The sequence below is a fragment of the Dreissena polymorpha genome, chromosome 7, assembly GCF_020536995.1.
Source record: "Dreissena polymorpha isolate Duluth1 chromosome 7, UMN_Dpol_1.0, whole genome shotgun sequence".
Classification (NCBI taxonomy): Eukaryota; Metazoa; Mollusca; class Bivalvia; order Myida; family Dreissenidae; genus Dreissena; species Dreissena polymorpha.
This window is the reverse complement of record NC_068361.1, coordinates 37,007,745-37,034,184: the sequence shown is the minus strand read 5'-3', so window position 1 is coordinate 37,034,184 and position 26,440 is coordinate 37,007,745. Positions and strand designations below refer to the sequence as shown.

At 34.7% G+C, this 26,440-nt stretch overlaps 1 protein-coding gene across 4 annotated transcripts in view; it reads left to right on the top strand.

Annotated features, from left to right (window-relative positions):
* Positions 1-26,440, top strand: part of LOC127836826 (uncharacterized) — a 195,695-nt gene that overhangs the window by 70,762 nt on the left and 98,493 nt on the right. For 3 of the 4 annotated variants that reach the window (XM_052363433.1, XM_052363432.1, XM_052363431.1), the window contains 4 exons: positions 10,131-10,235; positions 16,544-16,582; positions 20,606-20,827; positions 21,412-21,659. In XM_052363433.1, the coding sequence (XP_052219393.1) occupies positions 10,131-10,235; positions 16,544-16,582; positions 20,606-20,827; positions 21,412-21,659 (614 nt within the window). Of the gene's footprint in view, positions 1-2,479; positions 3,605-10,130; positions 10,236-16,543; positions 16,583-20,605; positions 20,828-21,411; positions 21,660-26,440 lie in introns of those variants that run through there. The other variant, XM_052363434.1, reaches the window with a different exon arrangement.

Below are 26,440 nucleotides of genomic sequence, written 5' to 3'. Positions count from 1 at the left end.
GGCGTCTTATCTGGATCCAAACTGTTTGCTATTCTGATAGTATTCTTTGAAAAAAAATCGAAGAAAATGCGAATTTTATAAATTCAGCAGACCACATTTTAGCAGACGACAAATTTCCCAGCATGCAAAGGGTTAAAATCGAAATACAAAAACACTACCAAAAAACCTAGGCAGCTATCCATGTTCTTATATAATTTTACACATTTGACAAAATAATAGCACAGATTGCTTTTGTTCAAAGTTTACATAATCTGCTCCTATAATTTCAAGAGTAATAATTATGCAGACAATGTTTTAATTGCTTTATGGTGTGGACTTTGTAAGAAAAGAAAACTTGGTGAAGATAATTGTCTCACTGAAAGTTTAACAATTACTCATAGTGTAATACATGTAAACTATAAAATGTAGAAACCAATCTTAACCCTATGCATGCTGGGAAATTTGTCGTCTGCTTAAATGTTGTCTGCTGAATATCTAAAATCAGCATTTTCTTCATTTTTTTTTTCCAAAGAATACTATCAAAATAGCAAACAGTTTGGATCCTGATGAGACGCCACGTTCTGTGGCGTCTCATCAGGATCCAAACTGTTTGCAAAGGCCTTTAAAATTCGGTTCCAGCACTGAAAGAGTTATGTCTAGCTGTTTGCAGAAAATATAAATGTTTATTTGATGTTATACGATTGGATTGCTTAGCCATTTACCAACTTAAATATATATAATGCAAACTGAAATTAAATTTTAATAGAATTTACTTAATCAGCCTTAAAGAATTGTAACCATTTTTATTTGTACCACAAAAATGCAATCTCAACATATTTTGTATGGAAAAGGCCATCAAAACTGCGTTCCCTATCTTTAGGAGAACTTTACAAAGTGGAAGTCCTTTGAACACTATCTTGTACCTAGGTTGACCTATTCATAGTTGAACCCCTGTTACCCCCAACCGACACAAAAGTGCAGTGGGTGTGTTAATCCACTCTATTTAATTATATAAGACATTTATCATTGACATGGTTTATTACATACGATATTTATCATTGCAAGGGCTTAATAAACAGGCTGGGCTGGTTTTATACAAAGGTTACTTTGCTGGGCTTTGTTTGCTTGTTAGTTGATGCCATTCAATAATTTGTTAGCAATATCAAAACATATTAATCTGATCTTTTGTTTGTGGTCAATAAAGATTGTTATTTGCAAATATGTCATTTGAAAATCCAGCATACGCAACGGTTGTAAAGAATTAGGCAGTGATCAGAGGAAACCCAGATTTCTAGGCTGGTTTAGTTTTAAGCCTGGATTAAAGGGAATCATTTTGAAAGAGTTTGTGTATTTATAAAGATGTGCTTTATTTATTTTATTTTGTGTTTTTATTTACATATTAATATGTTTATATGAACAACTGAAGTTTTGGCTAAAATATATTTTGATTTAATTTTCCTTAGATTTATAGAAAAATTTAATAATTATGTTACGTATTGCCTTGCTATAACATACAAGTATTTTTAAAAGGTAAATAAGTGAAAATAATTTGTGACATTTCTGGTAGATAAACAGTTTCTGTTAATAATTTTAATTGTAAACCATTGGATGTGTTGAACAAATAAATGTACTGCTATAGTGTGATTATACCTGTTAAATTTTCTGAAAACAGAAAAGTTTTAAAATGGATTAAATTGAACCTTCCAGATCTGTCAATCATATTTAAATTAACTAGCAATATAAGCCTATCATTGCTTGTGAAAATGGAGTGGGAAACAAGCAAGTAATGATGTTTAGTTTAGATGAATGGAAAATAATCCTTTGACAAAAGCTTGAGAAGAGTTAAAACTGTGTGTGTCAAATCAAATCCATCTATTGAATGCAGTTTAACTTTGTACCTACAGTTTTGTGGCTTGGCATATATATATATATATATATATATATATATATATATATATATATATATATATATATATATATATATATATATAATGCGTGTTAACCTCTCTGATAGTGTTAGTTAACCTATGGCTCCTGATTGGCTCATTTTGAACAGTGAAAGCTAGCCAATAGCTGTGAAGTGAGCTTTGTAAATTACACAGTAGACCCGTTGGGAGTATAGTGGCCTTTAATATAATAGCATTCCCTGATGTTCAGTTTGTAAGCTGTGGAAAGGGAATTCAAAATAATTATTTTTTATAAATACGAAAATTGATTACAGTATTGTGATCTGTTTTATGAAGTATTGGAGAATTTATTGGAGAATTTAAGTGTTTTTTTCCCAAAGAGCCAATACCAGTTTACAAATAAAATTAGTGAAAAACTGTATAATTAATTATGAATGTCAATATTTAAAGTATATGGGACTTATCATTTACAACAGTACAAGAGAGTTAGGAATACTGATTTTTGAATACACTGAAGTGACTTGAATTACAACTTTTAATATATTGTTTTAAAGTTTTAACATGATGATATTTTTTTTTGGAATTCAAACGTGTTGAAAGATCTTCAGGGAAAATCGAATGTGTTTTCATTAAACAAATAGACTGAAATATATTAATTTTGTAAAACAATTATGTCATAGATCATAGATTTTGTGCAATTTCTTAAGATGGATACAAACTTAGATTACCTCATGCCTACCTGCATGCTTGGAAGAAAGAAAGGGATTCCTCAAGGTTTTAAACTTGGCGCATTTTCTTTTGAGAATAACAATCTTCCCTCTGTACATGTGTCGGAACATATTTTCGATGACGCCTTGAAAGCTTTAGAGTCCGACACTTGTTCAGAAATTTCGAACACGACGTACGCCGATGCGGCCTACTACACAAAAATGAAGCTGTGGGACTCGCCATTCTTGGAGCGCCAGTTTCATATGGATGTTTCCGAGTACAAGCCTCCCTGGGAAAGAGATCGCACGACTCCTTTTGACAAAAGCTTGCAAATGTTCTTAAAATGGCCAGAGGCTGAACGAGATGAAAATAAAGAAATCAGGGAGTTTCACAAAAGTTTACGATCTGCTGCCAGTAGGCAAAGGTCATTTGAACGCAAGAAAAGGTCAGCAAGCGTGAAAAAACTGTTGCAGAACAAAATACTTTCAAGGTCTGGAGAGACAGATTCGGACGATAATCCGGTTAGTGAGCATGATGATACTAATTGGGAAGATTCATCTTGGTTTGAAAATGAAGATGTTGAAGATGATACTGATGTTGAAAGGAACAGTTGCGGGTATGAATTGGACAGGAATGTTGCAAAAACGCATGAGAAAGAAAGTAATTTCTGTACTGAGATTTTAAGACATAATTTGATTAGACCACCTTCCTCTTCACCGAAAGGTGCACCAAAGCAAAATGATTCAGACTCAGATTATAAAACACTTTCCGATACAAGCATGGATCAGTTTGAACAAACATTTAATCGCAACAGCACAAGCGAAAAGAAAAAACTTGCAAATAACGAAAGGCTAGAGTCTTTGAAAGGCGTGATGTCATCAATCTCAAAACGGTCAGAAAGTATAGTCAGAAAAGTCGGCAGCAGTAAAACAATTCAGGAGCTTTTCTCGAATAAGAAAGACATAAAAAAATTAAAAACTCCAAAGTCAGTCTTTGAAGATGCAGCTGATGTAAGTAAACATTTTTAAAAAAGATAATAAATGTGTTGAAGATGCATAAAATATTTGTTATGCCCCCGGATCGAATGATCCTGGGTATATTGTTTTTGGCCTGTCTCAGTCTGTCATTGTAAGTGTCTGGCTATCATTATGTGTGTCTGTCCAAAAACTTAACCTTGGTCATAACTTTTGCAATATTGAAGATAGCAACTTGATATTTGACATGCATGTGTATCTCATGGAGCTGCACATTTTGAGTGGTGAAAGGTCAAGGTCATCCTTCAAGGTCAAATATATGGCTTCAAAGCGCAGAAGGGGGCATTGTGTTTCACAAACACAGCTCTTGTTTTGAAGTGCAGTCAATAAATAGTATATTACAATTTGTATAAAAAAAAAATATTTTGGATATTTCTATTTATTTTAAGCTTATTCAACGAACAGGATTGAGTTAAATACTTTGCCTGGACAGAATGCATGTTAAAAAGCACTTAAAAATATGACACTTGTAAAACTAAAAATTAACAGTTTAATGATGTCAATTAACAAATACAAACTATAAAAATTATTACCATATATACAATATTTTGAAATAATTATGAGTTGCAAACTAAAGAAAATCCTTATAGGAACATTTCTTTCCCTCATACAGAAGGTTTTTGCTATTGATGATGTTTTTACTTTAGTTTAGAAAAAAACGTAATAAATATTATAAAACACGTACTTTTACCAAGGCTCAACTTTCACTGCATGTAACATTATCAGGGTACAGGATTATGTGACTTTGTGGGGATCCAAATTAAACGTTAAATGGATGTAAACACATCGGTAAGTGGTGCTTTTCTGTTCAAATAACTTTTTAAAACCAATGTTCTTAAGAATTTCAACTAGTGCATAAAAGACAGATTTTTATGCTGTTTATGGCATTGTGAAATACATGGAATTACTTTATTTAATAAGCCTTGTTAAAAATTCTATTAATACTACACAGTTATGCTAATCACACAACATGAAATTTTTTCACCAATTTCAGACATATTCAAGGATTTATTCTTCTACCTTAAGATATCGGCACAAACTGCAAAAAAATCTGTCTTTTATGCACTAAAGATTTATGCAATGTATTTCAATAACTTGAGATATTTGCAAAAATAAAGTTCTTAACAATGTGTTTACATTCTGTACAGCCTGTGTGAAAACACCTAAAAACCCTGTTGATACTGCTCCCTGATTATTTAATAGAGGCTCTCTCCAGTTGTTTAAATGTACTTGAATGTTTATGAAATTTCTTTCAAGAACTTTTGGAACATGCACTGCCAGGCTTTAACTAAATTATTTCTTATTACATTGTAATAAAAGCAGTAAATGTTGTATTTTAACTACTATCAACATTAGGAAAAGAAAATGTCATAAAAATGGAAATTGTTCATTATTTCTGAGTTTGTTTGTATTTAGTCAGATGAGAGGTATGTGTTGCCCCAATTTAAAGTTAATGACCCATTTCTACAAATTTTATGAATGTTTTATTGTATCTCATTTAATCAAGATGTATTTTTCCCCATATTTCATCAACATTATTGTCAAGTAATAATATCACTGTCTGTGTTTCATTTAAACGAATATTTGCATTTTTTACCATTTTATTTGATAAACAGTGTACTTCAATTTTATTATGTTATTTAAAAAAAGATTTTCGAAACAATTGTGATTTTTACAACCTATTCTCTGCAATGTATGATTTTTCATTTGATCATGCGAGTTTAATAAATGTGCATCCTGGATTAATTTTACTGTTAAAGTAGAAGGAACTATACAATATAAATATTTTGCAAAAAAGGTTTAACATTATGGTCAGATAGGTAGAATGCTTTGAATTTCACCACCTGTTAAAACCCAAAGTAAAAACATGGATCACTAATTATACAAAACTGAAGGAAAGAAAGAAGAAGAAAGACATGTCAAAGAAATAAAATATATAGATTCTAATCTTGAAATACTTGTCTTCAAATAAAGAATCTAGGAACAATGAATAATTTATCATCACTGCACTCGTAAATGTAAACTGAAGTGTTTTTAAAACGGCTATTGAGTTGTCATTGATTTACTATGGTTGACAGGCCATTTTGTTTTACTGTGTGACACGTATATTGGGTCATGCCAGTTTGTAACCATTTGAATGACAAGATTTTCATGTCAAGTGTATAAATCTGAAGATTTATTCCTGTATGTCTAATCCCTACAAGCAAGTTTGGAAAAGTTTGGACAAGAAGAAAGCTGGAAGTTAGGAAGCGGGGACACTTGAAACTTCAATAACTTTGTAGGGGACAAATATTACTTGGCCCAATTTGAGTATCAGAAAGTTGGATAAAATTGTCTGTATCAATGAGTATATGCGTATATACAATCAATTAAAATTGCTATGTTTAAATTTACTTTGAATGCGGTTTGTATTGCAAGCCTGGTTTGTGGTGGCTGTCTTAGTGTGGGTTGTTTAAACTTACTTAATCTTGGTAAGCTTCAAATCTCCAAATTTGAGTGTTTTATGTCAAATCTGAAGTGGTGGAATATCCATGCATTGGATTTAAAGTTGGCCACAAACATCTCCCAGGTCTAAATTGTATTAAATTAATTAATTAAAGTTACTCAGTTAATGTGTATTCACATTTTACAGTTTTATTAGCCGGATTTTTTTCGAAAAAATCTCGGCTTATAGATTGATGTTGTCGGGCGGGCGGGGGGGGCGGGCGGGCGGGCGGGTATGGCGGCGTGCTCGAAAATGTTAAAGTTCTTATTTCATGGTATAACTTTGGTATGCTTGGACCTAGAGTCTTCAAACTTGACATGAAGGTTGGCCAGGATTAACAGATGACCACTGGTCATTTCAAGGTCATTCATTTGAAGGTCAAGGTCACTGTGACCTTCAATATAAAAAATGTTAAAGTTCTTATAACTTTGGTATGCTTGGACCTAGAGTCTTGAAACTTGACATGAAGGTTGGCCATAACTAGTTAGTAACCACTGGTCATTTCAAGGTCATTCATTTGAAGGTCAAGGTCACTGTGACCTTGAATGTAAAAATGTTAAAGTTCTTATTTCATGGTATAACTTTGGTATGCTTGGACCTAGAGTCTTCAAACTTGACATGAAGGTTGGCCAGGATTAACAGATGACCACTGGTCATTTCAAGGTCATTCATTTGAAGGTGAAGGTCACTGTGACCTTCAATATAAAAATGTTAAAGTTGTTATAACTTTGGTATGCTTGGACCTAGAGTCTTGAAACTTGACATGAAGGTTGGCCAGAACTAGTAAGTAACCACTGGACATTTCAAGGTCATTCATTTGAAGGTCAAGGTCACTGTGACCTTGAATGTAAAAATGTTAAAGTTGTTATAACTTTGGTATGCTTGGACCTAGAGTCTTGAAACTTGACATGAAGGTTGGCCAGAACTAGTAAGTAACCACTGGACATTTCAAGGTCATTCATTTGAAGGTCAAGGTCACTGTGACCTTGAATGTAAAAATGTTAAAGTTCTTATTTCATGTTATAACTTTGGTATGCTTGTACCTAGAGTCTTCAAACTTGAAATAAAGATTGGCCAGTACTAGAAGATGACCACTGGTCATTTCAATGTCATTCATTTGAAGGTCAAGGTCACTGTGACCTTAAATGTTAAAATGTTAAAATTGTTATAACTTTGGTATGCTTCGACATAGAGTCTTCAAACTTGACATGAAGGTTTGCAAGCACACTTAGATGACCACTGGTCATTTCTAGGGCTGTCACGATTCACCGGTATACCGGTATATCGCGGTGCATGTCGTGAAAAAAATCGCACCGCGGTACGGCGTTGCCGCACCGGTTTTTTAAAAATATTATTATATTAGCACAGATATAAATACATTACATAATTATTTTGATATAGATATCGTTTTAAAAAATGTAGAAGCGGTTCAAAAGGGCTAAATAAATAATCCGTTAATATCCAGGTCAAGCAAGCGCTTCCACTTGTAGATGTTTAACTTTCACGTTTAAAATACGGCGATGTATGGGTCCGTACCTTTTTTGGAATTAGGGACAGATTTCCTTTGCAAATAAGTTCATAATTATCCAAAAGATGTTTATTCTATTTCTTATTTTCTTTCTTTAGTATATCGATCGTTCAAAGCATGGCACTTCCGAATCATGTTATCTTAAGATTCTGAATAAGTCGAGGAAGAGTCAGAACGCTACGGATTTTCAATACTGGGCCCGCTGACTCCGCATTTTGAACATGCTCTTGAAGCGTTCGATTTACACAGATCGTAGTCACAGCTATTGTAAACAACATGGCGGACATTTTAGAAAAAGACGCGAACAATAACATTATAACAATGACTACTTCTATCAAGTTTATTACAGTTTCTTTTACAGTTTGTAGTCATACTATGATACCAGTGTTTTCTGATTATTGAGTTTAATAAAGTTTGTAAAACTTGTTATTCTGCTGTTTTCTTCACAGATACATATTCTGTAAAATATCGCGGTACGTACCGCGATACAGTGTTGCCGTACCACGATATACCGCGGTACGCTCACGGCGTATCGTGACAGCCCTAGTCATTTCAAGGTCATTCATTCTCATGTATATGCATGCATTCAAAACATAACACAAGGTTTGCTCATGCCTTGAAAAGTACTTACATTTCATTTTGACCTTTGAACAATATTTCAGTAATTTAAGTATTGCATTGACAAAAACACGAAAGGTACTTTCCTGTCATTTAAATCAAAAATCCGGCTTCAATGCGGTCATCTCCGACCGCGGAACTCTTGTTTACTTCTAGTGGTATTTTCATTTTTTCCATGGTGTTTGATTACTTGTATGTATTCACGTAGTATATGCTACAAATCCCAAAGTTTGGCGGGTTTAATATTTTCAATGTGTGTATGAGTACCTTTAAGGCTTTGAGGCTGCATTATTTATGGACTCAGAATGTGTCCCAGCTTTGCTACCTTATCAACTTTCTTGACTCCCCAAGTTAAGACAAACTTGCAGTGTGTTTTTTGTGTTCAAATTAAATGGGTCCTCATATATTTTTTCCACATGGGAGCTAAAAATTCCCAATTAAAGGTTTCCAAAAATGAATATATTTTTTAATAAGTCTTAACATGTCATTCATCTCTGAATTCAGCTGTTTAAGTTTAAGTGGAAAGTATTAGTAGAAAATATAGTATTAAAATCACTTTTATTATCAATTTTTAGCTCATCTATTTTTTGAAGAAAAAAAGAGCTTTTGGCATCACCTTAGCGTCGGCGTCTGCGTGGCGTCCGGTTAAGTTTTGTGTTTAGGTCCACTTTTCTCATAAAGTATCAAATCTATTGCATTCAAACTTGGTACACTTACTTACTATAATGAGGGGACTGGGCAGGCAAAGTAAGATAACTCTGGCATGCATTTTGACAGAATTATGTGCCCTTTTTATACTTAGAAAATTGAAATTTGGTAAAGTTTTGTGTTTAGGTCCACTTTATTCCCAAAGTATCAAAGCTATTGCAGTCATACTTGCGACACTTACTAACTATCATAAGGTGACTGTGCAGGCAAAGTTATGTAACTCTGACTGTTATTTTGAAAGAATTATGGCCCCTTTATACTTAGAAAATTGAAAATTTCATTAAGTTTTGTGTTTTGGTCCTCTTTACTCCTAAAGTATCAAAGCTATTGCTTTCAGACTTGGAACACTCGCAAACTATCAAAAGGGGACTGTACATGACAAGCTGCATAACTCTGGTTGTCATTTTGACGGAATTATGGCCCTTTTTTGACTTAGTAACTTTAAATGTATGGTTAAATTGTGTTTTTACATCCACTAATGCTTCTAAAGTATAAAGGCTATTGCTTTCAAACTTCAAAAACTTTCATACTTTCATGAGGGTACTGTACCTGGCAAGATGAATTATACCTTGATCCTTGAATGACCTTGACTCTCAAGGTCAAATAATTAAATTTTGCTAAAATTGCCATGACTTTGTTATTTATGATCAGATTTGATCCCCCCCCCCCCCCCCCCAAAGTTTTTTTTTTTTGAAACATGGTTAAAAAACAAAAAATATTTATTTTCATTATTTTATTTTTTGAAAGACCGTCCAACTATCCCACCCAAGAATCCCCTCCCCCCCCCCCCCCCCCGTTTTTTTTTATTTATTATTTCTTAATTTTGGAAGATAATGTTATACATGACCACACCCCCACATAATACACCCCTCTCCACCCCTCCATCTTTTTTTATTGAAGTATTGAGATAGATCCCTTCACCTTTAAAAAGAAAAATAGATGAGCGGTCTGCACCCGCAAGGCGGTGCTCTTGTTAAGTATTTGTTAGTGGAAAAAATCAACAATATTTATTTCCCAATTTTAGTAAAAAGGACGTGATATATCACAATCCAAAGGGACTCCGCCCCATTCCCTAAATAGTGAAAAAAAGGATTGATTTTGAATCCCAGAACAATGCTAAATTATAAAAAATTAACAAATGTTTTTTCCTGGACTGTTTACAGGAGCTCATGCGAACCCTTGGCAAACGTGATGGGGAACTCGATAACTTTAGAGACCTACTCAACCGCGCAGAGAAGTCCCTCGCACTCAGTGAACAGGCCGTAGAGGTCAGTAGACATGTGCAGGGATTTTTTAACCCTTTCCCACTCAGAAGCAAAGTGAATATGACTTATGCAACCAGCATAAAACCAGAACAGCCTGTGGGTAACTCACAGTCTGTTCAGGTTGTATGCTGTTTGCTGCTCATCAGAAATGATATGTAAACAAACATTAATTTTAACTTTCTAATTGTATACAAATGCCTCTGCTCCCATGCAATGTATTGCAGCAGCATTTGGCCTGTGCGTTCTGAAATAAGAAGTGCATTTCCATTCAGCTCATTTGGCCTGTGCGTTCTGAAATAAGAAGTGCATTTCCATTCAGCTCAGGCTTATCAGGGGTAACAATTTCAGCCTATGCTGGATTTTCATTTAGAAGAGACCTCCTTTCAAAGAAAAATTTCATAACCAATTGTAAGTGTTGTCCCTGATATGCTTGGTAAGTGTTGTCCCTGATATGCTTGGTAAGTGTTGTCCCTGATATGCTTGGTAAGTGTTGTCCCTGATATGCTTGGTAAGTGTTGTCCCTGATATGCTTGGTAAGTGTTGTCCCTGATATGCTTGGTAAGTGTGTCCCTGATATGCTTGGTAAGTGTTTGTCCCTGATATGCTTGGTAAGTGTTGTCCCTGATATGCTTGGTAAGTGTTGTCCCTGATATGCTTGGTAAGTGTTGTCCCTGATATGCTTGGTAAGTGTTGTCCCTGATATGCTTGGTAAGTGTTGTCCCTGATATGCTTGGTAAGTGTTGTCCCTGATATGCTTGGTAAGTGTTGTCCCTGATATGCTTGGTAAGTGTTGTCCCTGATATGCTTGGTAAGTGTTGTCCCTGATATGCTTGGTAAGTGTTGTCCCTGATATGCTTGGTAAGTGTTGTCCCTGATATGCTTGGTAAGTGTTGTCCCTGATATGCTTGGTAAGTGTTGTCCCTGATATGCTTGGTAAGTGTTGTCCCTGATATGCTTGGTAAGTGTTGTCCCTGATATGCTTGGTAAGTGTTGTCCCTGATATGCTTGGTAAGTGTTGTCCCTGATATGCTTGGTAAGTGTTGTCCCTGATATGCTTGGTAAGTGTTGTCCCTGATATGCTTGGTAAGTGTTGTCCCTGATATGCTTGGTAAGTGTTGTCCCTGATATGCTTGGTAAGTGTTGTCCCTGATATGCTTGGTAAGTGTTGTCCCTGATATGCTTGGTAAGTGTTGTCCCTGATATGCTTGGTAAGTGTTGTCCCTGATATGCTTGGTAAGTGTTGTCCCTGATATGCTTGGTAAGTGTTGTCCCTGAGTGTTGTCCCTGATATGCTTGGTAAGTGTTGTCCCTGATATGCTTGGTAAGTGTTGTCCCTGATATGCTTGGTAAGTGTTGTCCCTGAAATGCTTGGTAAGTGTTGTCCCTGATATGCTTGGTAAGTGTTGTCCCTGATATGCTTGGTAAGTGTGGTCCCTGAAATGCTTGGTAAGTGTTGTCCCTGATATGCTTGGTAAGTGTTTTCCCTGATATGCTTGGAAAGTGTTGTCCCTGATATGCTTGGTAAGTGTTGTCCCTGATATGCTTGGTAAGTGTTGTCCCTTATATGCTTGGTAAGTTTTGTCCCTGATATGCTTGGTAAGTGTTGTTCCTGATATGCTTGGTTAGTGTTGTCCCTGATATGCTTGGTAAGTGTTGTCCCTGATATGCTTGTGTAGACTTCACAAGCTAATCTGGGAGGAAACTTTATGTGCATGCATTAACCCTTTACCACTTTGATACGTATTTTCACGCATTTGTAGTCCTTTAGAACCTTATATTTAATTTAAGACCTTTTTGACAAGATTCAAGTTTTGAAGGCTTCATGTCCAACCCTTAGATACTGATGAGCAGCAAACAGCATAAAACCTGAACAGACTGCGTGTTACTCGCAGGCTGTTCTGGTTTTATCTTGTTTGCACATAGCCATTTTCAATTTTACCTCTGAGTGGGAAAGGGTTAAGCCATGTTTTTCTTAATGTTTTAAATTATGCAGTTCAATAATACATAGAGTGTGACAAGGAATTTATGCATAGCTTCTGGGTTTATTTTCAAGCATGTGCCTTTTGGATTGGAAAAAAGGGCGCAATAAACCATGAAATTGGGAAGAATGAAACATTGCAAATATGATTATAAATAACAGTATTTTAATTGTTTATATGATCATGTTAAATGTGTCTTAAATATTATATCAGGGCCCTCAATCTGTCAAATCCATGGCTGACATTCGGCCGCTTCCCTCCCCCCCCCCCCCCCCCCTGAAAAGTAAAATTCCCCCTAAAAAAAAAAATAAAAAAAAATTATTATTTTTTATAGATAGATGTCTCATGATTATTATATCTCAATTCTATTTTAATTTAATCTTGTCAAACATACTAAATTATGAAATAAGCAATGAATATAGTGCAAACATGCTCAAATGTAATAATTAGAGAGTAAGTTAAAAATCCCCCAAAAAGGGAAACACCGCGAAAATTCCCCCTGCTATGGGTAGCGACCCGCTTCCCCTAAAATGGATTGAGGGCCCTGTATATTTTATAGTGCTACTGAATTTTATTGTTTTATAATAAACCCAATAAACTGATAATTCAGTTTCTTGGTAAAGTTTTGCATCTTTTTTGGGAAATTGTGATCAGATTTTTTTGGGAAGAATGTAATTTTTCGGCATTGAAAAAAGCCTGTAAAAGGGTGAAATTGGGGCAAAATAAATTACTGGTACTTAATGGGTATTGTTTTCATTAGGGCTGATAAAGGGATTTAACTAATCATTCACCTCTAACTAGTGTACTTTGTCCAAACACACAAGAGGCCTTAAGTTTTGACAAGGAATATCGAGGTAACATGTTTCACATAAATGTACCAAAAACAAGAAGCTTTGTTTTACATTGAATATTTACATTACATGTTTCACTGAAATGATATTAGAACACTAACCTTGTCAATATGCAAAAACAACTCTGAATAACTTTAATTTGGTCTGGCTAAGTCTTGTAAGAATTGGAATTTAGATTACCCTGGATGTCAAAATGATTTGCTTTGCAGATATACTACACCAACCTGTAGTTGTGTTCCTAGTTGTTTGTAGATTCATTGTTCTATGTTTGTTCTACGCTGTGTCATATTGTTTGCAGGTTAAATTGATGTTTATTTAAATTTTATCTTCTGTAATGATGTAATTTAAGTGCTTTATTGCCTACTTTGTACTTATAACAAAACCAATTTTAAACGTAAAAAGTTCTAATGGGACAGTGTGTCAATAATCTATTGTATTGATTGTTTTAATCATTGGCTCATTGATTAATGAACCAAGTAGAAAAGAATATTTATTTAAATACGAATCAGCCATTTTCCAAAACAAAAACATTTATGAATAAATCCAGTAGTGAATACCACACATTGCATTTTATATTTTCACCACGCTCTGTATTTAATTGAAGACCTTTGTGATTAAAATTCAAGTTATAAAGGCTTCCTTTCTAATCCCTAGATACTGATGAGAAGCAAACAGCATAAAACCTGAACAGACTGCGAATGACTCACAGGCTGTTCTGGTTTAATGCTGGTTGCAAAAGTCATTTTCACTTTGCTTCTTATGGGGGAAGGGGTTCATGTAATTATTATCCCCCGCCATAGGCGGAGGGATATTGTTTTGGCGTTGTCCGTCCGTCTATCCGTCTGTCTTTCCGTTCGTCAGTCCGTCCGGAGCCATATCTAGGAAGTGCTTTGGCGGATTTCATTGAAACTTTGTATGAGTATATAAATGGATAAGAGGATGATGCACGCCAAATGACATTGTACACCATCTGTTAATAACGGAGTCATGACCCTTTGTATCTTGAAAAAATGCTTTTTTGAGTGTCAAATATAATACTTTTGAGTCCAGAAGCATATTGGCTGGGAATTTCAATTCAACGAATTTGCTTGTTATCCCCGCCAAACAAAAATTTGGAGGGATATAGTAATAGTCTCCGTCCGTCTGTTCGTCCGTCGGTCCGAAAATTTGTCCAGAGCATAACTCCAAATCTATTTAATGGATTTACTTTAAACTTAGAATATAAACAGATGGCAACTAGGAGAAGTGCAGTGACCAAGAACCATAACTCTATCTACCTTAGTTTTTGAATTATCTTCCCTTTTATATAATTTTAAAGTAAATTTTTGTCGGAAGCATATCTCTAAATCTACTGAAGGGATTTACTTGAAGCTTAAAATATGAACAGATGGCAAGTAGGAGAAGTGCAGTGCCTAAGAACCATAACTCTATCTACCTTTGTTTTTGAATTATCTCCCCTTTTATATAATTTCAAAGTAAATTTTTGTCCGGAGCATGTCTCTAAATCTACTGAGGGGATTTACTTGACACTTAAAATATAAACAGATGGCAAGTAGGAGAAGTGCAGTGACTAAGAACCATAACTCTATCTACCTTAGTTTTTGAATTATCACCCTTTATTTAATTTCAAATTAATTTTTTTGTGCGGAACATAACTATATCTACTGAAGGGATTTACTTGAAACTTGAAATATAAACAGATGGCAAGTAGGAGAAGTGCAGTGACTAAAAACCATAACTCTATCTTAGTTTTGGAATTATCTCCCTTTATTTAATTTCCTAGTAAATTTTTGTCCGAAGCATAACTCTAAATCTACTTAAGGGATTTACTTGAAACTAGAAATATAAACAGATGGCAACTAGGAGAAGTGCAGTGAACACTTTCGGATGTAGTTTTGGAATTATCTCCCTTTTTTTATTTATTTTTATTTATATTTTTATTTATAATTTTCAATTATATTTGATTTAATTTCATAGTAAATATTTTAGCTTTTCAATTTTTTATATTTCCATTTATATAATTTTACAATAATATTTTAATTTGGACACTGAAGTATTCACTGTAAAATGAATAGATGAGTTTAAGGAAAAATACAGTGATCAAGAAAGTAACTGTTTATAGTCTTCTTTTTTTTATTACCTCCCTTTCTTTCATTTCCATACTTGTTATTCTCTACAGCATAACTCCAACACTATATAACTAATTGATCCTTGAAATATAAATAGATGACATTATACTACTCTCTAAAACAAATGTTGTTATACAAGCAAACACATATCGGCGGGGATTTGGCACTTCTGTGACACGCTCTTGTTGTACTTGGAGCTTATTGTGAGACTTTTCTTGTACACTTCAACATCGTTATTTCGAAGTCGTCGGGACCGTTTAAAAAACTTCGGATTAACGATTATTCGAAATAAACATTTGACAGACGACTTCTTTGATCCTGAAACAATACAATAGTGTGGAATTCGCATGGTTCGGTCACACTGTACTTTTAATAATTGTTTTACTTAAAAACGTAAACTAGTCAGATAGCAATAGATTTCTACTAGTACAAACGGATCAATAAAACTATTCTTTTTCTTCTTTTTATTTTTCTCTAATTACAGAACATATAAAATATAATGCATAGCGCATCATACATGTAAATACATATGAATACATTTTCGGAAATGAATTCACTATTTTTTTTAAATAAGACGCGATGTCTTTCTGAACACCGGCGTTAGCAGCACTAAACTGGACGTGTGTAACATATTTCTCCAATTTGTCAAGGAAATTGAAGAACTGGCTTCCGCCCGTGTTTTGCTCGCAGAACTGCCTTACGTCGTTGATGCATGTGGTCACACGTTGATAAGATATCATGTTCATTCATGTGTTGTCGGCCTCGTCGTCGGCTTTTGATGACATTATAAAATTAACATGCTACGCGCAGGCGACAAAGGTGTAATTATCGGCTTTGACGCACAACGCGCAGACGACATAGGTGTGAAATTACGCACAGTGTTTTGCAGTTTTGACTTCGGATTAAAGATTGATAATAAGGTGCGAATTATAGTGTTGGGACCGACATAATCACTTCGAATTAACGATTTCTTCGGTTTAACGAAGTTCGGATTAACAATGAAATTTTACATTGAACAAAGAAGAACCACAATCGGGACCCGAAAAATACTTCGAAATAACGGTGACTTCGGATTATCGGTGTTCGAAATAACGGTGTTGAAGTGTATTATAATTGCATACAGGATCATATGCCCAAGATCCCAGTTGCTTAATCCCAGTTGCTTCAAGATCCCAGTTGCTAAAACTATGATATTGGAAGTATGGTCTCTGTCTAACAGAACAAAAAACAAAGCATTAGAAAACTTTGTTTTTAGTGAATGTCTTGTAGTGGACTGTCTTTGGTTTCCATGGAAACTCAACATTTCTTGCTGATTAATTGTATATGATCGTGCCTGATGTGTTCCATTTCAGGCATTGCAGAGGGAGCTGGAAAAAGAAAGATCTTCAAAGGTAAAACACTTACGAAACAGACTGAACAGTTGCAAAAAGTCTGTCCATCATCAAAAAGCCAGTAGATCTGTTAGAGCATAGGTCAAAAGAATTTACCCTATACCATGATCAGTGTTTTTTTCACCATTTTGGGAATGGGGCAAGGTCCCTTTGGATTTGGAAATTTGCGGCGTTTTGACTAAAATGTGGAAATTAGTGTTGTTGTTGTTTTGCTATTAAAGATGCTTTAAAATTAAGAATGCAAGTGTTTTCAGTATTTTATTTACTAAGGTTGAACTTATACTGATGGGAGTTGAACAAAATATTGAGATCTTAAGAAAACAACTTACTTTTTTCCATTGGGAATGCCAAATTTCTGGACCTGATTTTGAATGAAAAGAACAACACTAATGACCATGCAATGAAAAAGCATCGGTCTGGTGTAGCTGAATGTTTTTATGACCCATATTTCTGACATGTGTTGGTAGGGGATGGGCATTGTTTTTTCCACCAGTTTGGTAATGCGGCTAAGTCCTTTGGATTGGTAAATATCACCTTCTTTTGATTAAAATTGAGAAATTAATATTGTTGATTTTATGCTTATAAATACTTTAAAATCGACAATAAAAATGATTTCAATAATATATTTTGTAAGGTTCAACTTATAGAGCTGGACTTGGAGATAATTTACATGTTTAGACTTATTTAAAAAAAAAAACTTTTTGGAAATCTGCCATTGGAAATTTGTTGGTCTCATTTAGGAAAAATATATACTTTTTCCATTAGGAATGGGTCCCCCTATCAGACCCAAATTTGAATGAAAAAAAAACACTGATGGGTGTATGGACTTCTTTTCTGTCCGACTGTCTTATGCTGCCATATTTATCAATTTATTTGTGAGTACTTGTGAACCCCATATGGGCATTTTTATGCTCCCCGAAAATTTTCGGGGAGCTTATTGTTGCCAGTTTGTCCTTCCTTTCTCCCTTCCTTCCGTCAAACTCTTGTTACAGTTTCTCATAGCGCCTTCAATATTTTACCCATCTCTTACATATTTGGCATGTAGGTACCTTGCATGGACCTTTTCCTTTTGATGAGGTTTGAGGTCAATGGGGTCTAGGTTACCGATGCTAATAATAGATTTTCCTTCACACTTTTTTTTACAGTTTCTCAATGCACCTTCAATATTTTACCGATCTCTTACATATTTGGCATGTAGGTACCTTGCATTGTCACCAAGGCTAATAATAGATTTTCTCAAGGTCAAATAAGGGGAGCATCCATTGTTTTCAACGATACTTGTTTTTCTGAGCGCATACAAGCTAGTCATTATTCAGAGTTGCAGGTTTTGAGGAGTTGGGATTAGACTCGATGGCCATATACTTGAAACACATACAGTGCATTTTTGTGATCGTCTTTTGTCCGTTGTGCGTCTTGGGGCATCAACATTTGCCTTGATAACACTCAAGAGGCCACCTTTATTGTCAGATCTTCATGAAATTTGGTCAGAACATTTGTGCAAACCAAATCTTGGACTAGTTCTAAATTGGTTCTGTTTGGTTAAAAAAACATGGTCAAAAGATTTGTCTTTATGATTTCTTGGACAAGTTTATAAATGGTTCCAGTTGGTTGAAAAACATGGGCACCAGAGGACGGGGCATTTTTCCTTATATAGCTATATATGGCAATAGTAAAATCTTGTTATCACTCTAGAGGCCACATTTATTTTCTGGTCTTCATGAAACTTGGTCAGAAGATTTGTCCCAATGATATCTTAGACAAGTTTGAAAATGGTTCCGGTTAGTGGAAAAACATGAAACAGTCTATTATGTAAAGTTGGAATACAACATTAATTCTAGAATGGACTGTTTCAGCTTCATTTGCTTGGTTTTGACCATGCAAATGTCAGTGGTCATAAAAACAAAGATTAAAGGCATAAATGATAGAGTTATCAATTAAAAATAGATGGACCTTTGCTCATGCACCGCATGGGCAAACCCCCTTTGCTCATACACCACATGGGCTAACTCCCCTTTGCTCATGCACGGCATGGGCAAATCCCCTTTGCTCATGCACAGAATGGGCAAACCCCCTTTGCTCATACACATGCAATGCATGAGCAAAGGGAGTTTTCCCATGCAGTGTATGAGCAAAGGGGGCTTGCCCATGTGGTGTATGAGCAAAGGGGGCTTGCCCATATGGTGCTGAAACAGTCCATTTTAGAATTAATGTTGTATTGCAACTTATCATAATAGACTGGTATGACCACCAGAGGGTGGGGCATTTTTCCTTATATGGCTACTGTAAAAACTTTGTAACACTCCTAAAGTCACATTAATAGTCCAAAGTTAGCAATTTTGGATAGCTTTCCACATAGTTTAATCATATTTTCATGTTCCGATTAATCTTACATAAGGGCTTTAGGTCAGTCTATTAAAACTAACTGCTATTGAGGTGCAGAATCTCTGTTTTGTAGCTTAAGAGGATAATCTCCGTTTAAACACGCTTGCTTGAAATTGCAATTATGATTTTCTAACTATACTTGACGGAGGGCATATAAACCTGTTGATAATTGTTCTTAAGCGATTATCAAAGCGAAAAAATAATGCTCTTAAATATCTAATCTGATTGACTGACTGTTAGTTCAGTTTTGTGCCAGGTCCATAGGTTATGATGATTTTGTTTGTTGTTTATGCTGGTCACTAAAAGGGTTCTGTTGTCTGTAGTCAAGTGCTAGTTGTTGATTTAGTTTGCAGTGGGAATAAACATTAGTACAGAGAGATTAGCTGACTTTTAGGTGTGTCTGTCGACTAAATATAGTAGAGATTAAAATATACAAATAGGATATATAGGATCTGGCACGAGTTGTCATATCATACCATATTTATTATTAAACGAGTTCAGGAATATTGTTAGTTAGCGAGCCTTTGGCATGCTTACTAACGAATTTCCTGGACGAGTTAAATAAAATATTGTATGAAATTACAACGAGTGTCAGATCTTTTTTATCACATGCTTTTAAATGAGCAAATCTAATAAATATTTACGCAAACATAATGATAAATCCCGAATGGTGTTTACATTTTGTGACGTCATTTGACATTACAACATCATTTCAGCAAAATAACAAAATGCCATTGGTCAATAAACGAAAACTAAGCCAATGAAAACGCTTAAAAATGTTGTATTACACATGTGTAATATAAAAAAATATGTAATGGTTGTATTACATGGGAAACAGGGTATAGCATGTGATAAAATTAGTTATGCGCTGGTGTGAAAAAATATTATCACAAGTTATTTTCAAGTAGTCCATTTCTCTTATTGTGATTGCAATTTGTTTAAGTTTTAAAGATGAGATTGTAATTGTGTACTCCCCATCCCAACCCTGTTTCTTGCAGAGTTTTTTTTGGGGTGGGGGGGTGTGATATTTTAGCAAATATTCACTCATACTCCAAATGTCATGAAGGATCTTCTTTTTTTGTCGCAAATTTGGTCCTCAAATTCAGATGTTTGGAAATACAGCTGTTAATTTTAGAAATGAAGCACTTTGAAGATGTTATATTAATGTTATTAATATGTTTATGATTAGAATTTTCTGTTTTGAATGAGTTTTATCAGTAATTACTCAAAAATGAAGCAAAGTTGGTTTTTATAAATTGAATGTAAATTGACTCGAAAATTCCCTATTTAACTCTCATAGGGTTATATTTAAAAAATTAAAAAAAAGGAATGTTTAATATAATCTACAATGTTTTTGTATCCAAAAAAAGCCCTGCTTTGAATTCTAAACTCTTCCAAACAAAAGATGATATTTGTTTCAAAAACAAAGCCCTGTCCTTAATTCATAAGTTTCACATAAACAACAAACTATTTGTATCCAAAACAAAAGCCTGTCTTGAATTCATAAGTTTTACATAAACAACAAACTGTTTGATTCCAAAACATGATTTAATTATAAAGTTTTACATGTACATAAAAAACAACTGTTCGTTGTTACCAAAGAAAAAAAAAAAACACACTGACATTTCCCATTTCCCATAGGATACCGGCAGTAACAAGGACAACGAGCTTTCATCGCTAAGAAAAGAGCTCAGCAGACTCCATGCAGAGCTCGAGCAGCAGGCTCAGAGCCACGCAACAGAGCTCCAGAAGCAGGCAGTCACCCATAAAGCTCAGTTGAAAGAGCTCAACGACCAGGCTCGCACTTACCGGTCACAGCTAGATGAGATGGCCAAAAGGCACCAAGACCAGCTTGATAGACAGGTAGTAGTTGGAATAGGGTTCACTATTTAACTGTCTCATGGCCTCTACTATGTATAGCATTACCCCTTTACCACTTAGATATGTATTTTCAAGCATTTGTAGTCCCCTAGAAAGTTATATTTAATTAAAGACCTTTCTTACTTGATTCAGGTTTTTAAGGTGTAAACTCCGAACCTTAGGTACCGATGAGCAGCAAACAGCATAAAACCTGAACAGACTGCGAGTTACATGCAGGCTGTTCTGGTTTTATGCTGTTTGCACATAGCCATTTTCACTTTGCTTCTAAGTGGGAAAGGGTTAACCAATCAACATATGCATATGTTTGCAAAAATATGCATTCTTGTATATGTTTCTCATCAATTATTTCAATGTTAAAGAGGTCGCAATTACTTAGTAGATATTGTGTCAGCCTAGGGATCAGTAGGGACTGGTTCGCTCCCCTCTGTAAGAGCGTTCTTTTGATCTCCCCCAAAGACATAAAGTACTGGTTCTACCCAGGAATCAGACTCGTGAGCCTTTGAATAAGCCTTAGGCTTTCGATGCAATCCAGGTGAAATAAATCGGTTTCACTTATCAATTTGCAGACGTCCCTGATAGAAGGGATGAGGGATGGGACATTCCACGGCAAGATGGGTCCGTTTGATATGAACCTCCACATCACATCTAACCACGTGACCTCCTTCCCGGACCACAGTGACCCCCCTTCCCAGGGATCTCAGAGCCCTACGGACGGGGGTCACATGAACCATCACAGGAACCCCTTCAGAGGTCACAGGTCGCGCGATTCCAGTTCCCTGACAGAATCATTTCAGGAGCGGGGACGAAATGATAGGTGAACTTTTCAATATTTTATCTCTTAATTATGGAGAGAAAAATACAGGTGAATAGTTGAATATTTTATCTGTTTCTTAGGGAAAAAACATGCATTAGAAATAAGTTTAAATGGATTTAAGTAAATAAATTAGATTTCATCACAAAAAGACATTGTTAACTTGCCCTTTTATGGTAATATTTTCTCTACAGTTGATTAGTATTGTTTCATATTTTCAATTTCTTAGTGTGTATTTTAAGGGGACCAAACTTAGGAAATATCATGAAATATTTACAGATTTCTCTCCCTTGATGCTTCTTGGTGGCTTTAGGGTATTAAAAACACATTGTCATAAGTTTAAAAAATTACCCATTATATAGCTACATCAAAATAACAAATGGTTAAAAAATATATTAAAAATATTGTTTTGTTGGCAAATAAAGCTCAATTAAAATGGATAAAATGTACTGTATGCTTTTGATTGTCATTCAGGAAAATATGTGTGTTGCTAACATACGCCTTACATTGACAGGATAATTGTGGACTTAATAAGCATTATGACACGCTTAAATTATACCATATATATTCATGCTCACATTCATTCAAATGTTAAGTTTCACAAGATAAATAACAATTAGTAAGTGGGATTTTCTGTTATCTATTTAAATGGTTTTAAAGTAACATAAATAATACTAAATCTTCGAATATTTCGATAAATATTTCGTAAAAAAAAGTCCCACAAAACACAAAAAGAGCATTTTGTATCTTGTTAAATCTATGTTACGAGACCACATCTAGCCTTGAAATGTTGGCTTTTGCTATATCAAACATTGTTTTTTATGCCCCTGAAGGAGGGCATATAGTGATCGCACTGTCCGTCTGTCAGTCCGTCTGTCCATCACACTTTGCTTTTAGGTTTCGAAAAATGCTCATAACTTCTATGTCGCTTCAGATGTAACATTCATATTTGGTATGCATATGTATATGAACAAGGCCTTTCCATACGCACACATATTTTGACCCCTTTGACCTCGACCTTGAATTTAGGGTCTATGTTAAGATTTCGAAAAATGCATTTAGGTTTTGAAAAATGCTCTTTATTTCTATCAAAGCGTTTATCGGGGGCATATGTCATCCTATGGAGACAGCTCTTGTTTATGTATGAACTTTATTTTTCGAAATACTGTTGATATTGAGTGGTTATGGGCTTTTAAGTATTAACAACCTTATTTAAGAATGAACACTATAATTCATAGTTGCAGTATTCATGCAATAGGTCAGCATCTATTTAATGCTGGCAAGCTATAAAATTATTAATACCAAAACATTTTTTGATTTTAAGCATTTAGATTTGCCAAATGCATGGTGAAGAGATGTTAGTTTTAAAGTGAAAATGGCTAAGTGCAAACAGCATAAAACTAGAACAGCCTGCAAGTCTGTTCAGGTTTTATGCTGTTTGCTGCTCATCAGTATCTAAGAGTTGGAGATGAAGCCTTTAAAACTTGAATCTAATAAGAAAGGTCTTCAATTAAATTTAGCTTTCTAAGGGACAACAAATGCGTCAAAATATGTATGTCGGTGGTAAAGGATTAAAGGCCCTTTAATTTGAGTCTTGGCTCAGTTGTTGTTGTTTTATTTCAATTTTTATGCCCCAAAGGAGGGCATATAGTGATCGGACTGTCTGTCCATCCCTCTGCCCGTCTGTCCGTCACATTTTGAGTTTAGGTTTGGAAAAATGCTCATAACTTCTATGTCGCTTCAGATAGCAATTTCATATTTGGCATGCATGTATATATGGACAAGGCCCAAATTTTGACCCCTGTGACCTTGACCTTGAACTTAGGGTCCGCGTTTAGGTTTCGAAATCTGCGTTTAGGTTTCGAAAAAAGCTCATAACTTCTATCAAGCTTTTATAGGGGACATAAGTCATCCTATGGTGACAGCTCTTGTTTCTTCCTTTTATCATCTGAAAAAAAGCACATTTTGTAGATTTTGCAGTAATACACATACAGTCTTACATCTATGAACAAATATCTTAAAGGGACATTTGCACGTTTTGGTAAATTGAAAAAAAAATATGAAAAAAATTTGTTTCAGATGTGCAAATTTTCGTTGTAGTTATGATATTTGCGAGGATCCAATAATACCGAACATTTACCATGCCCTAAAATATCCATTACATTTATATGCATTGTTTGACGATTTAAAAACCTGAAAATTATCAAGCATTACAAACGCAAAATGATTGAATAATTTGGAGGGTTCTGTTGTTATCGTTATATTTTCTGACATTACTAGGATTTTTTATATTAACCCTTTCAGTGCGGGAACCGAATTTTAAAGGCCTTTGCAAACAGTTTGGATCCAGATGAGACGCCACAGAACGTGGCGTCTCATCAGGATCCAAACTGTTTGCTATTCTGATAGTATTCTTTGAAAAAAAAAACGAAGAAAATGCTAATTTTAGAAATTCAGCAGACGACATTTTGCAGACGACAAATTTCCCAGCATGCAAAGGGTTAAGTGTAAAATACTTCACACACTATATAAGCACGCATGGCCAAGTGGTACAAGTGCTAGTCTTTTACTCCAAAGGTGGGTGGTTTGAGCGCAGTTGACAAATACTTTGTTTTTCTTTCTTTAATTTTATAGTTGTTTTTTACTGGAGCTATTTAGTTCCAATGTTTACCTTTATCAATTTCAAGCATTAAATGACAAACTTCAATACATGCCAAAATCTGTGAAAAGGTCCCTTAAAATGTTATCTTATTTGTAAGTTTTTAAAATTTCTTAATGGAATTGGATAAGAAAATCTAATGCATATTAGAATAGTGCATGACAAAAAGTTAGCAAAGGGACTGTACTATGGTATATTACATAGTCTTACCAGTAAATGTTCTTTCCCTTGTATCTTATACTAATACCTGCAGTAATTTACTGTGTTAGTGATGAATAGTTAATTACTTTCTAAATTATGAGCAAAGGGGGAGGGGGGGTTATACTGGATAGATTTTAGTCAATAGCTTGTTTTAAAGATATACAACATTTAAATAATCTCTTAACAATTATATAGTTTTCAGTGAAAGAAATATAATTGTTATCCATTGAAACTGGTTTAAGTGTTCCATGATTTTTTTCTTCGAATGAGAATTCAAATTGTTTGAGATTTGTTTGAAGAATCTTGTAAATAAAAAGTTAAAGTATATCCCAAATCACCCTGTTTTTCCACACATATTACCTAATAAATTTTCTTTATTTGTTTTGAGAACCTTATTAACAAATACTAAATATATACCCCAAAATCCCTTATGTTTTTTAGCTCACCTGTCACAAAGTGATATGGTGAGCTTATGTGACCGTGTGATGTCCAGCGTCCGTTGTGCGTGCGTGTTTCCATAAGCAATTTGTTTGTGTAGACAGTAGAGGTCACAGTTTTCATCCAATCTTTATGAAATTTGGTCAGAATGTTTATCTTGTTGAAATCTGGGATGGGATTGTATTTGGGTCATCTGGGGTCAAAAACTAGGTCACTAGTTCAAATAATAGAAAAACCTTGTGTAGACAATAGAGGTCACAGTTTTCATCCAATCTTTATGAAATTTGGTCAGAATGTTTATTTTGATAAAATCTGGGTTGGGATTGTATTTGGGTCATCTGGGGTCAAAAACTAGGTCACTAGGTCAAATAATAGAAAAAACCTTGTCTAAACAATTTAGGGTCACAGTTTTCATCCAATCTTTATGAAATTTGGTCAGAATGTTTATCTTGATGAAATCTGGGTTGGGATTGTATTTGGGTCATCTGGGGTCAAAAACTAGGTCACTAGGTCAAATAATAGAAAAACCTTGTGTAGACCATAGAGGTCACAGTTTTCATCCAATCTTTATGAAAATTAGTCAGAATGGTTATCTTGATGAAATCTGGGTGGGGATTGTATTTGGGTCATCTTGGGTAAAAACTAGGTCAAATAATAGAAAATCCTTGTGTAGACCATAAAGGTCACAGTTTTCAGCCAATCTTTATGACAATTGGTTAGAATGTTTATCTTGATGAAATCTGGGTTGGGATTGTATTTGGGTCATCTGGGGTCAAAAACTAGGTCACTAGGTCAAATCATAGAAAAACCTTGTGTAGACAATAGAGGTCACAGGTTTCATCCAATCTTTATGAAATTCGGTCAGAATGTTTACCTTGATGAAATCTGGGTTGGGATTGTATTTGGGTCATCTGGGGTCAAAAACTAGGTCACTAGGTCAAATTATAGAAAAACCTTGTGTAGACAATAGAGGTCATAGTTGTCACCTGATCGTAATGAAATATGGTCAGAAAGTTTATCTTGATAATATTTGATTTTGGATTGTATATGGGTAATCTGGGGTCAAAAATTAGGTCACCGGGCCAATTCTAGTTTTTCCTTTCTAGAGAATAGAGTTTTTCACAAATTTGAGAAGTCTGCAACTCAAATGTTCACAATGTGAAAGATGTTTGTTACTCAAATTTTTGCAATTGTAAAAAGATCAAGACTATTTTTTTTTTCAAAATGTTGAACAGTTTGTCACTTATTTTTTTACAATTTAAACACTTAGTGACTAATTATTTCACACGTTTGAACACTTAGCGACTAATTATTTCACAAAATAAGGGGCCAAGGCTGTTTCACAAAGATGGGGGAAAAAGTCCTGTCTTTATGTCACAGAAGTCTTCTTATCTAAACGAATATTAAAGTCTTTGAAAGTTTCTGTAATGCAAACCTTTTCATGACTGTAGTTATTTGTTTTGGTGATATCTTCCATATATTCCTT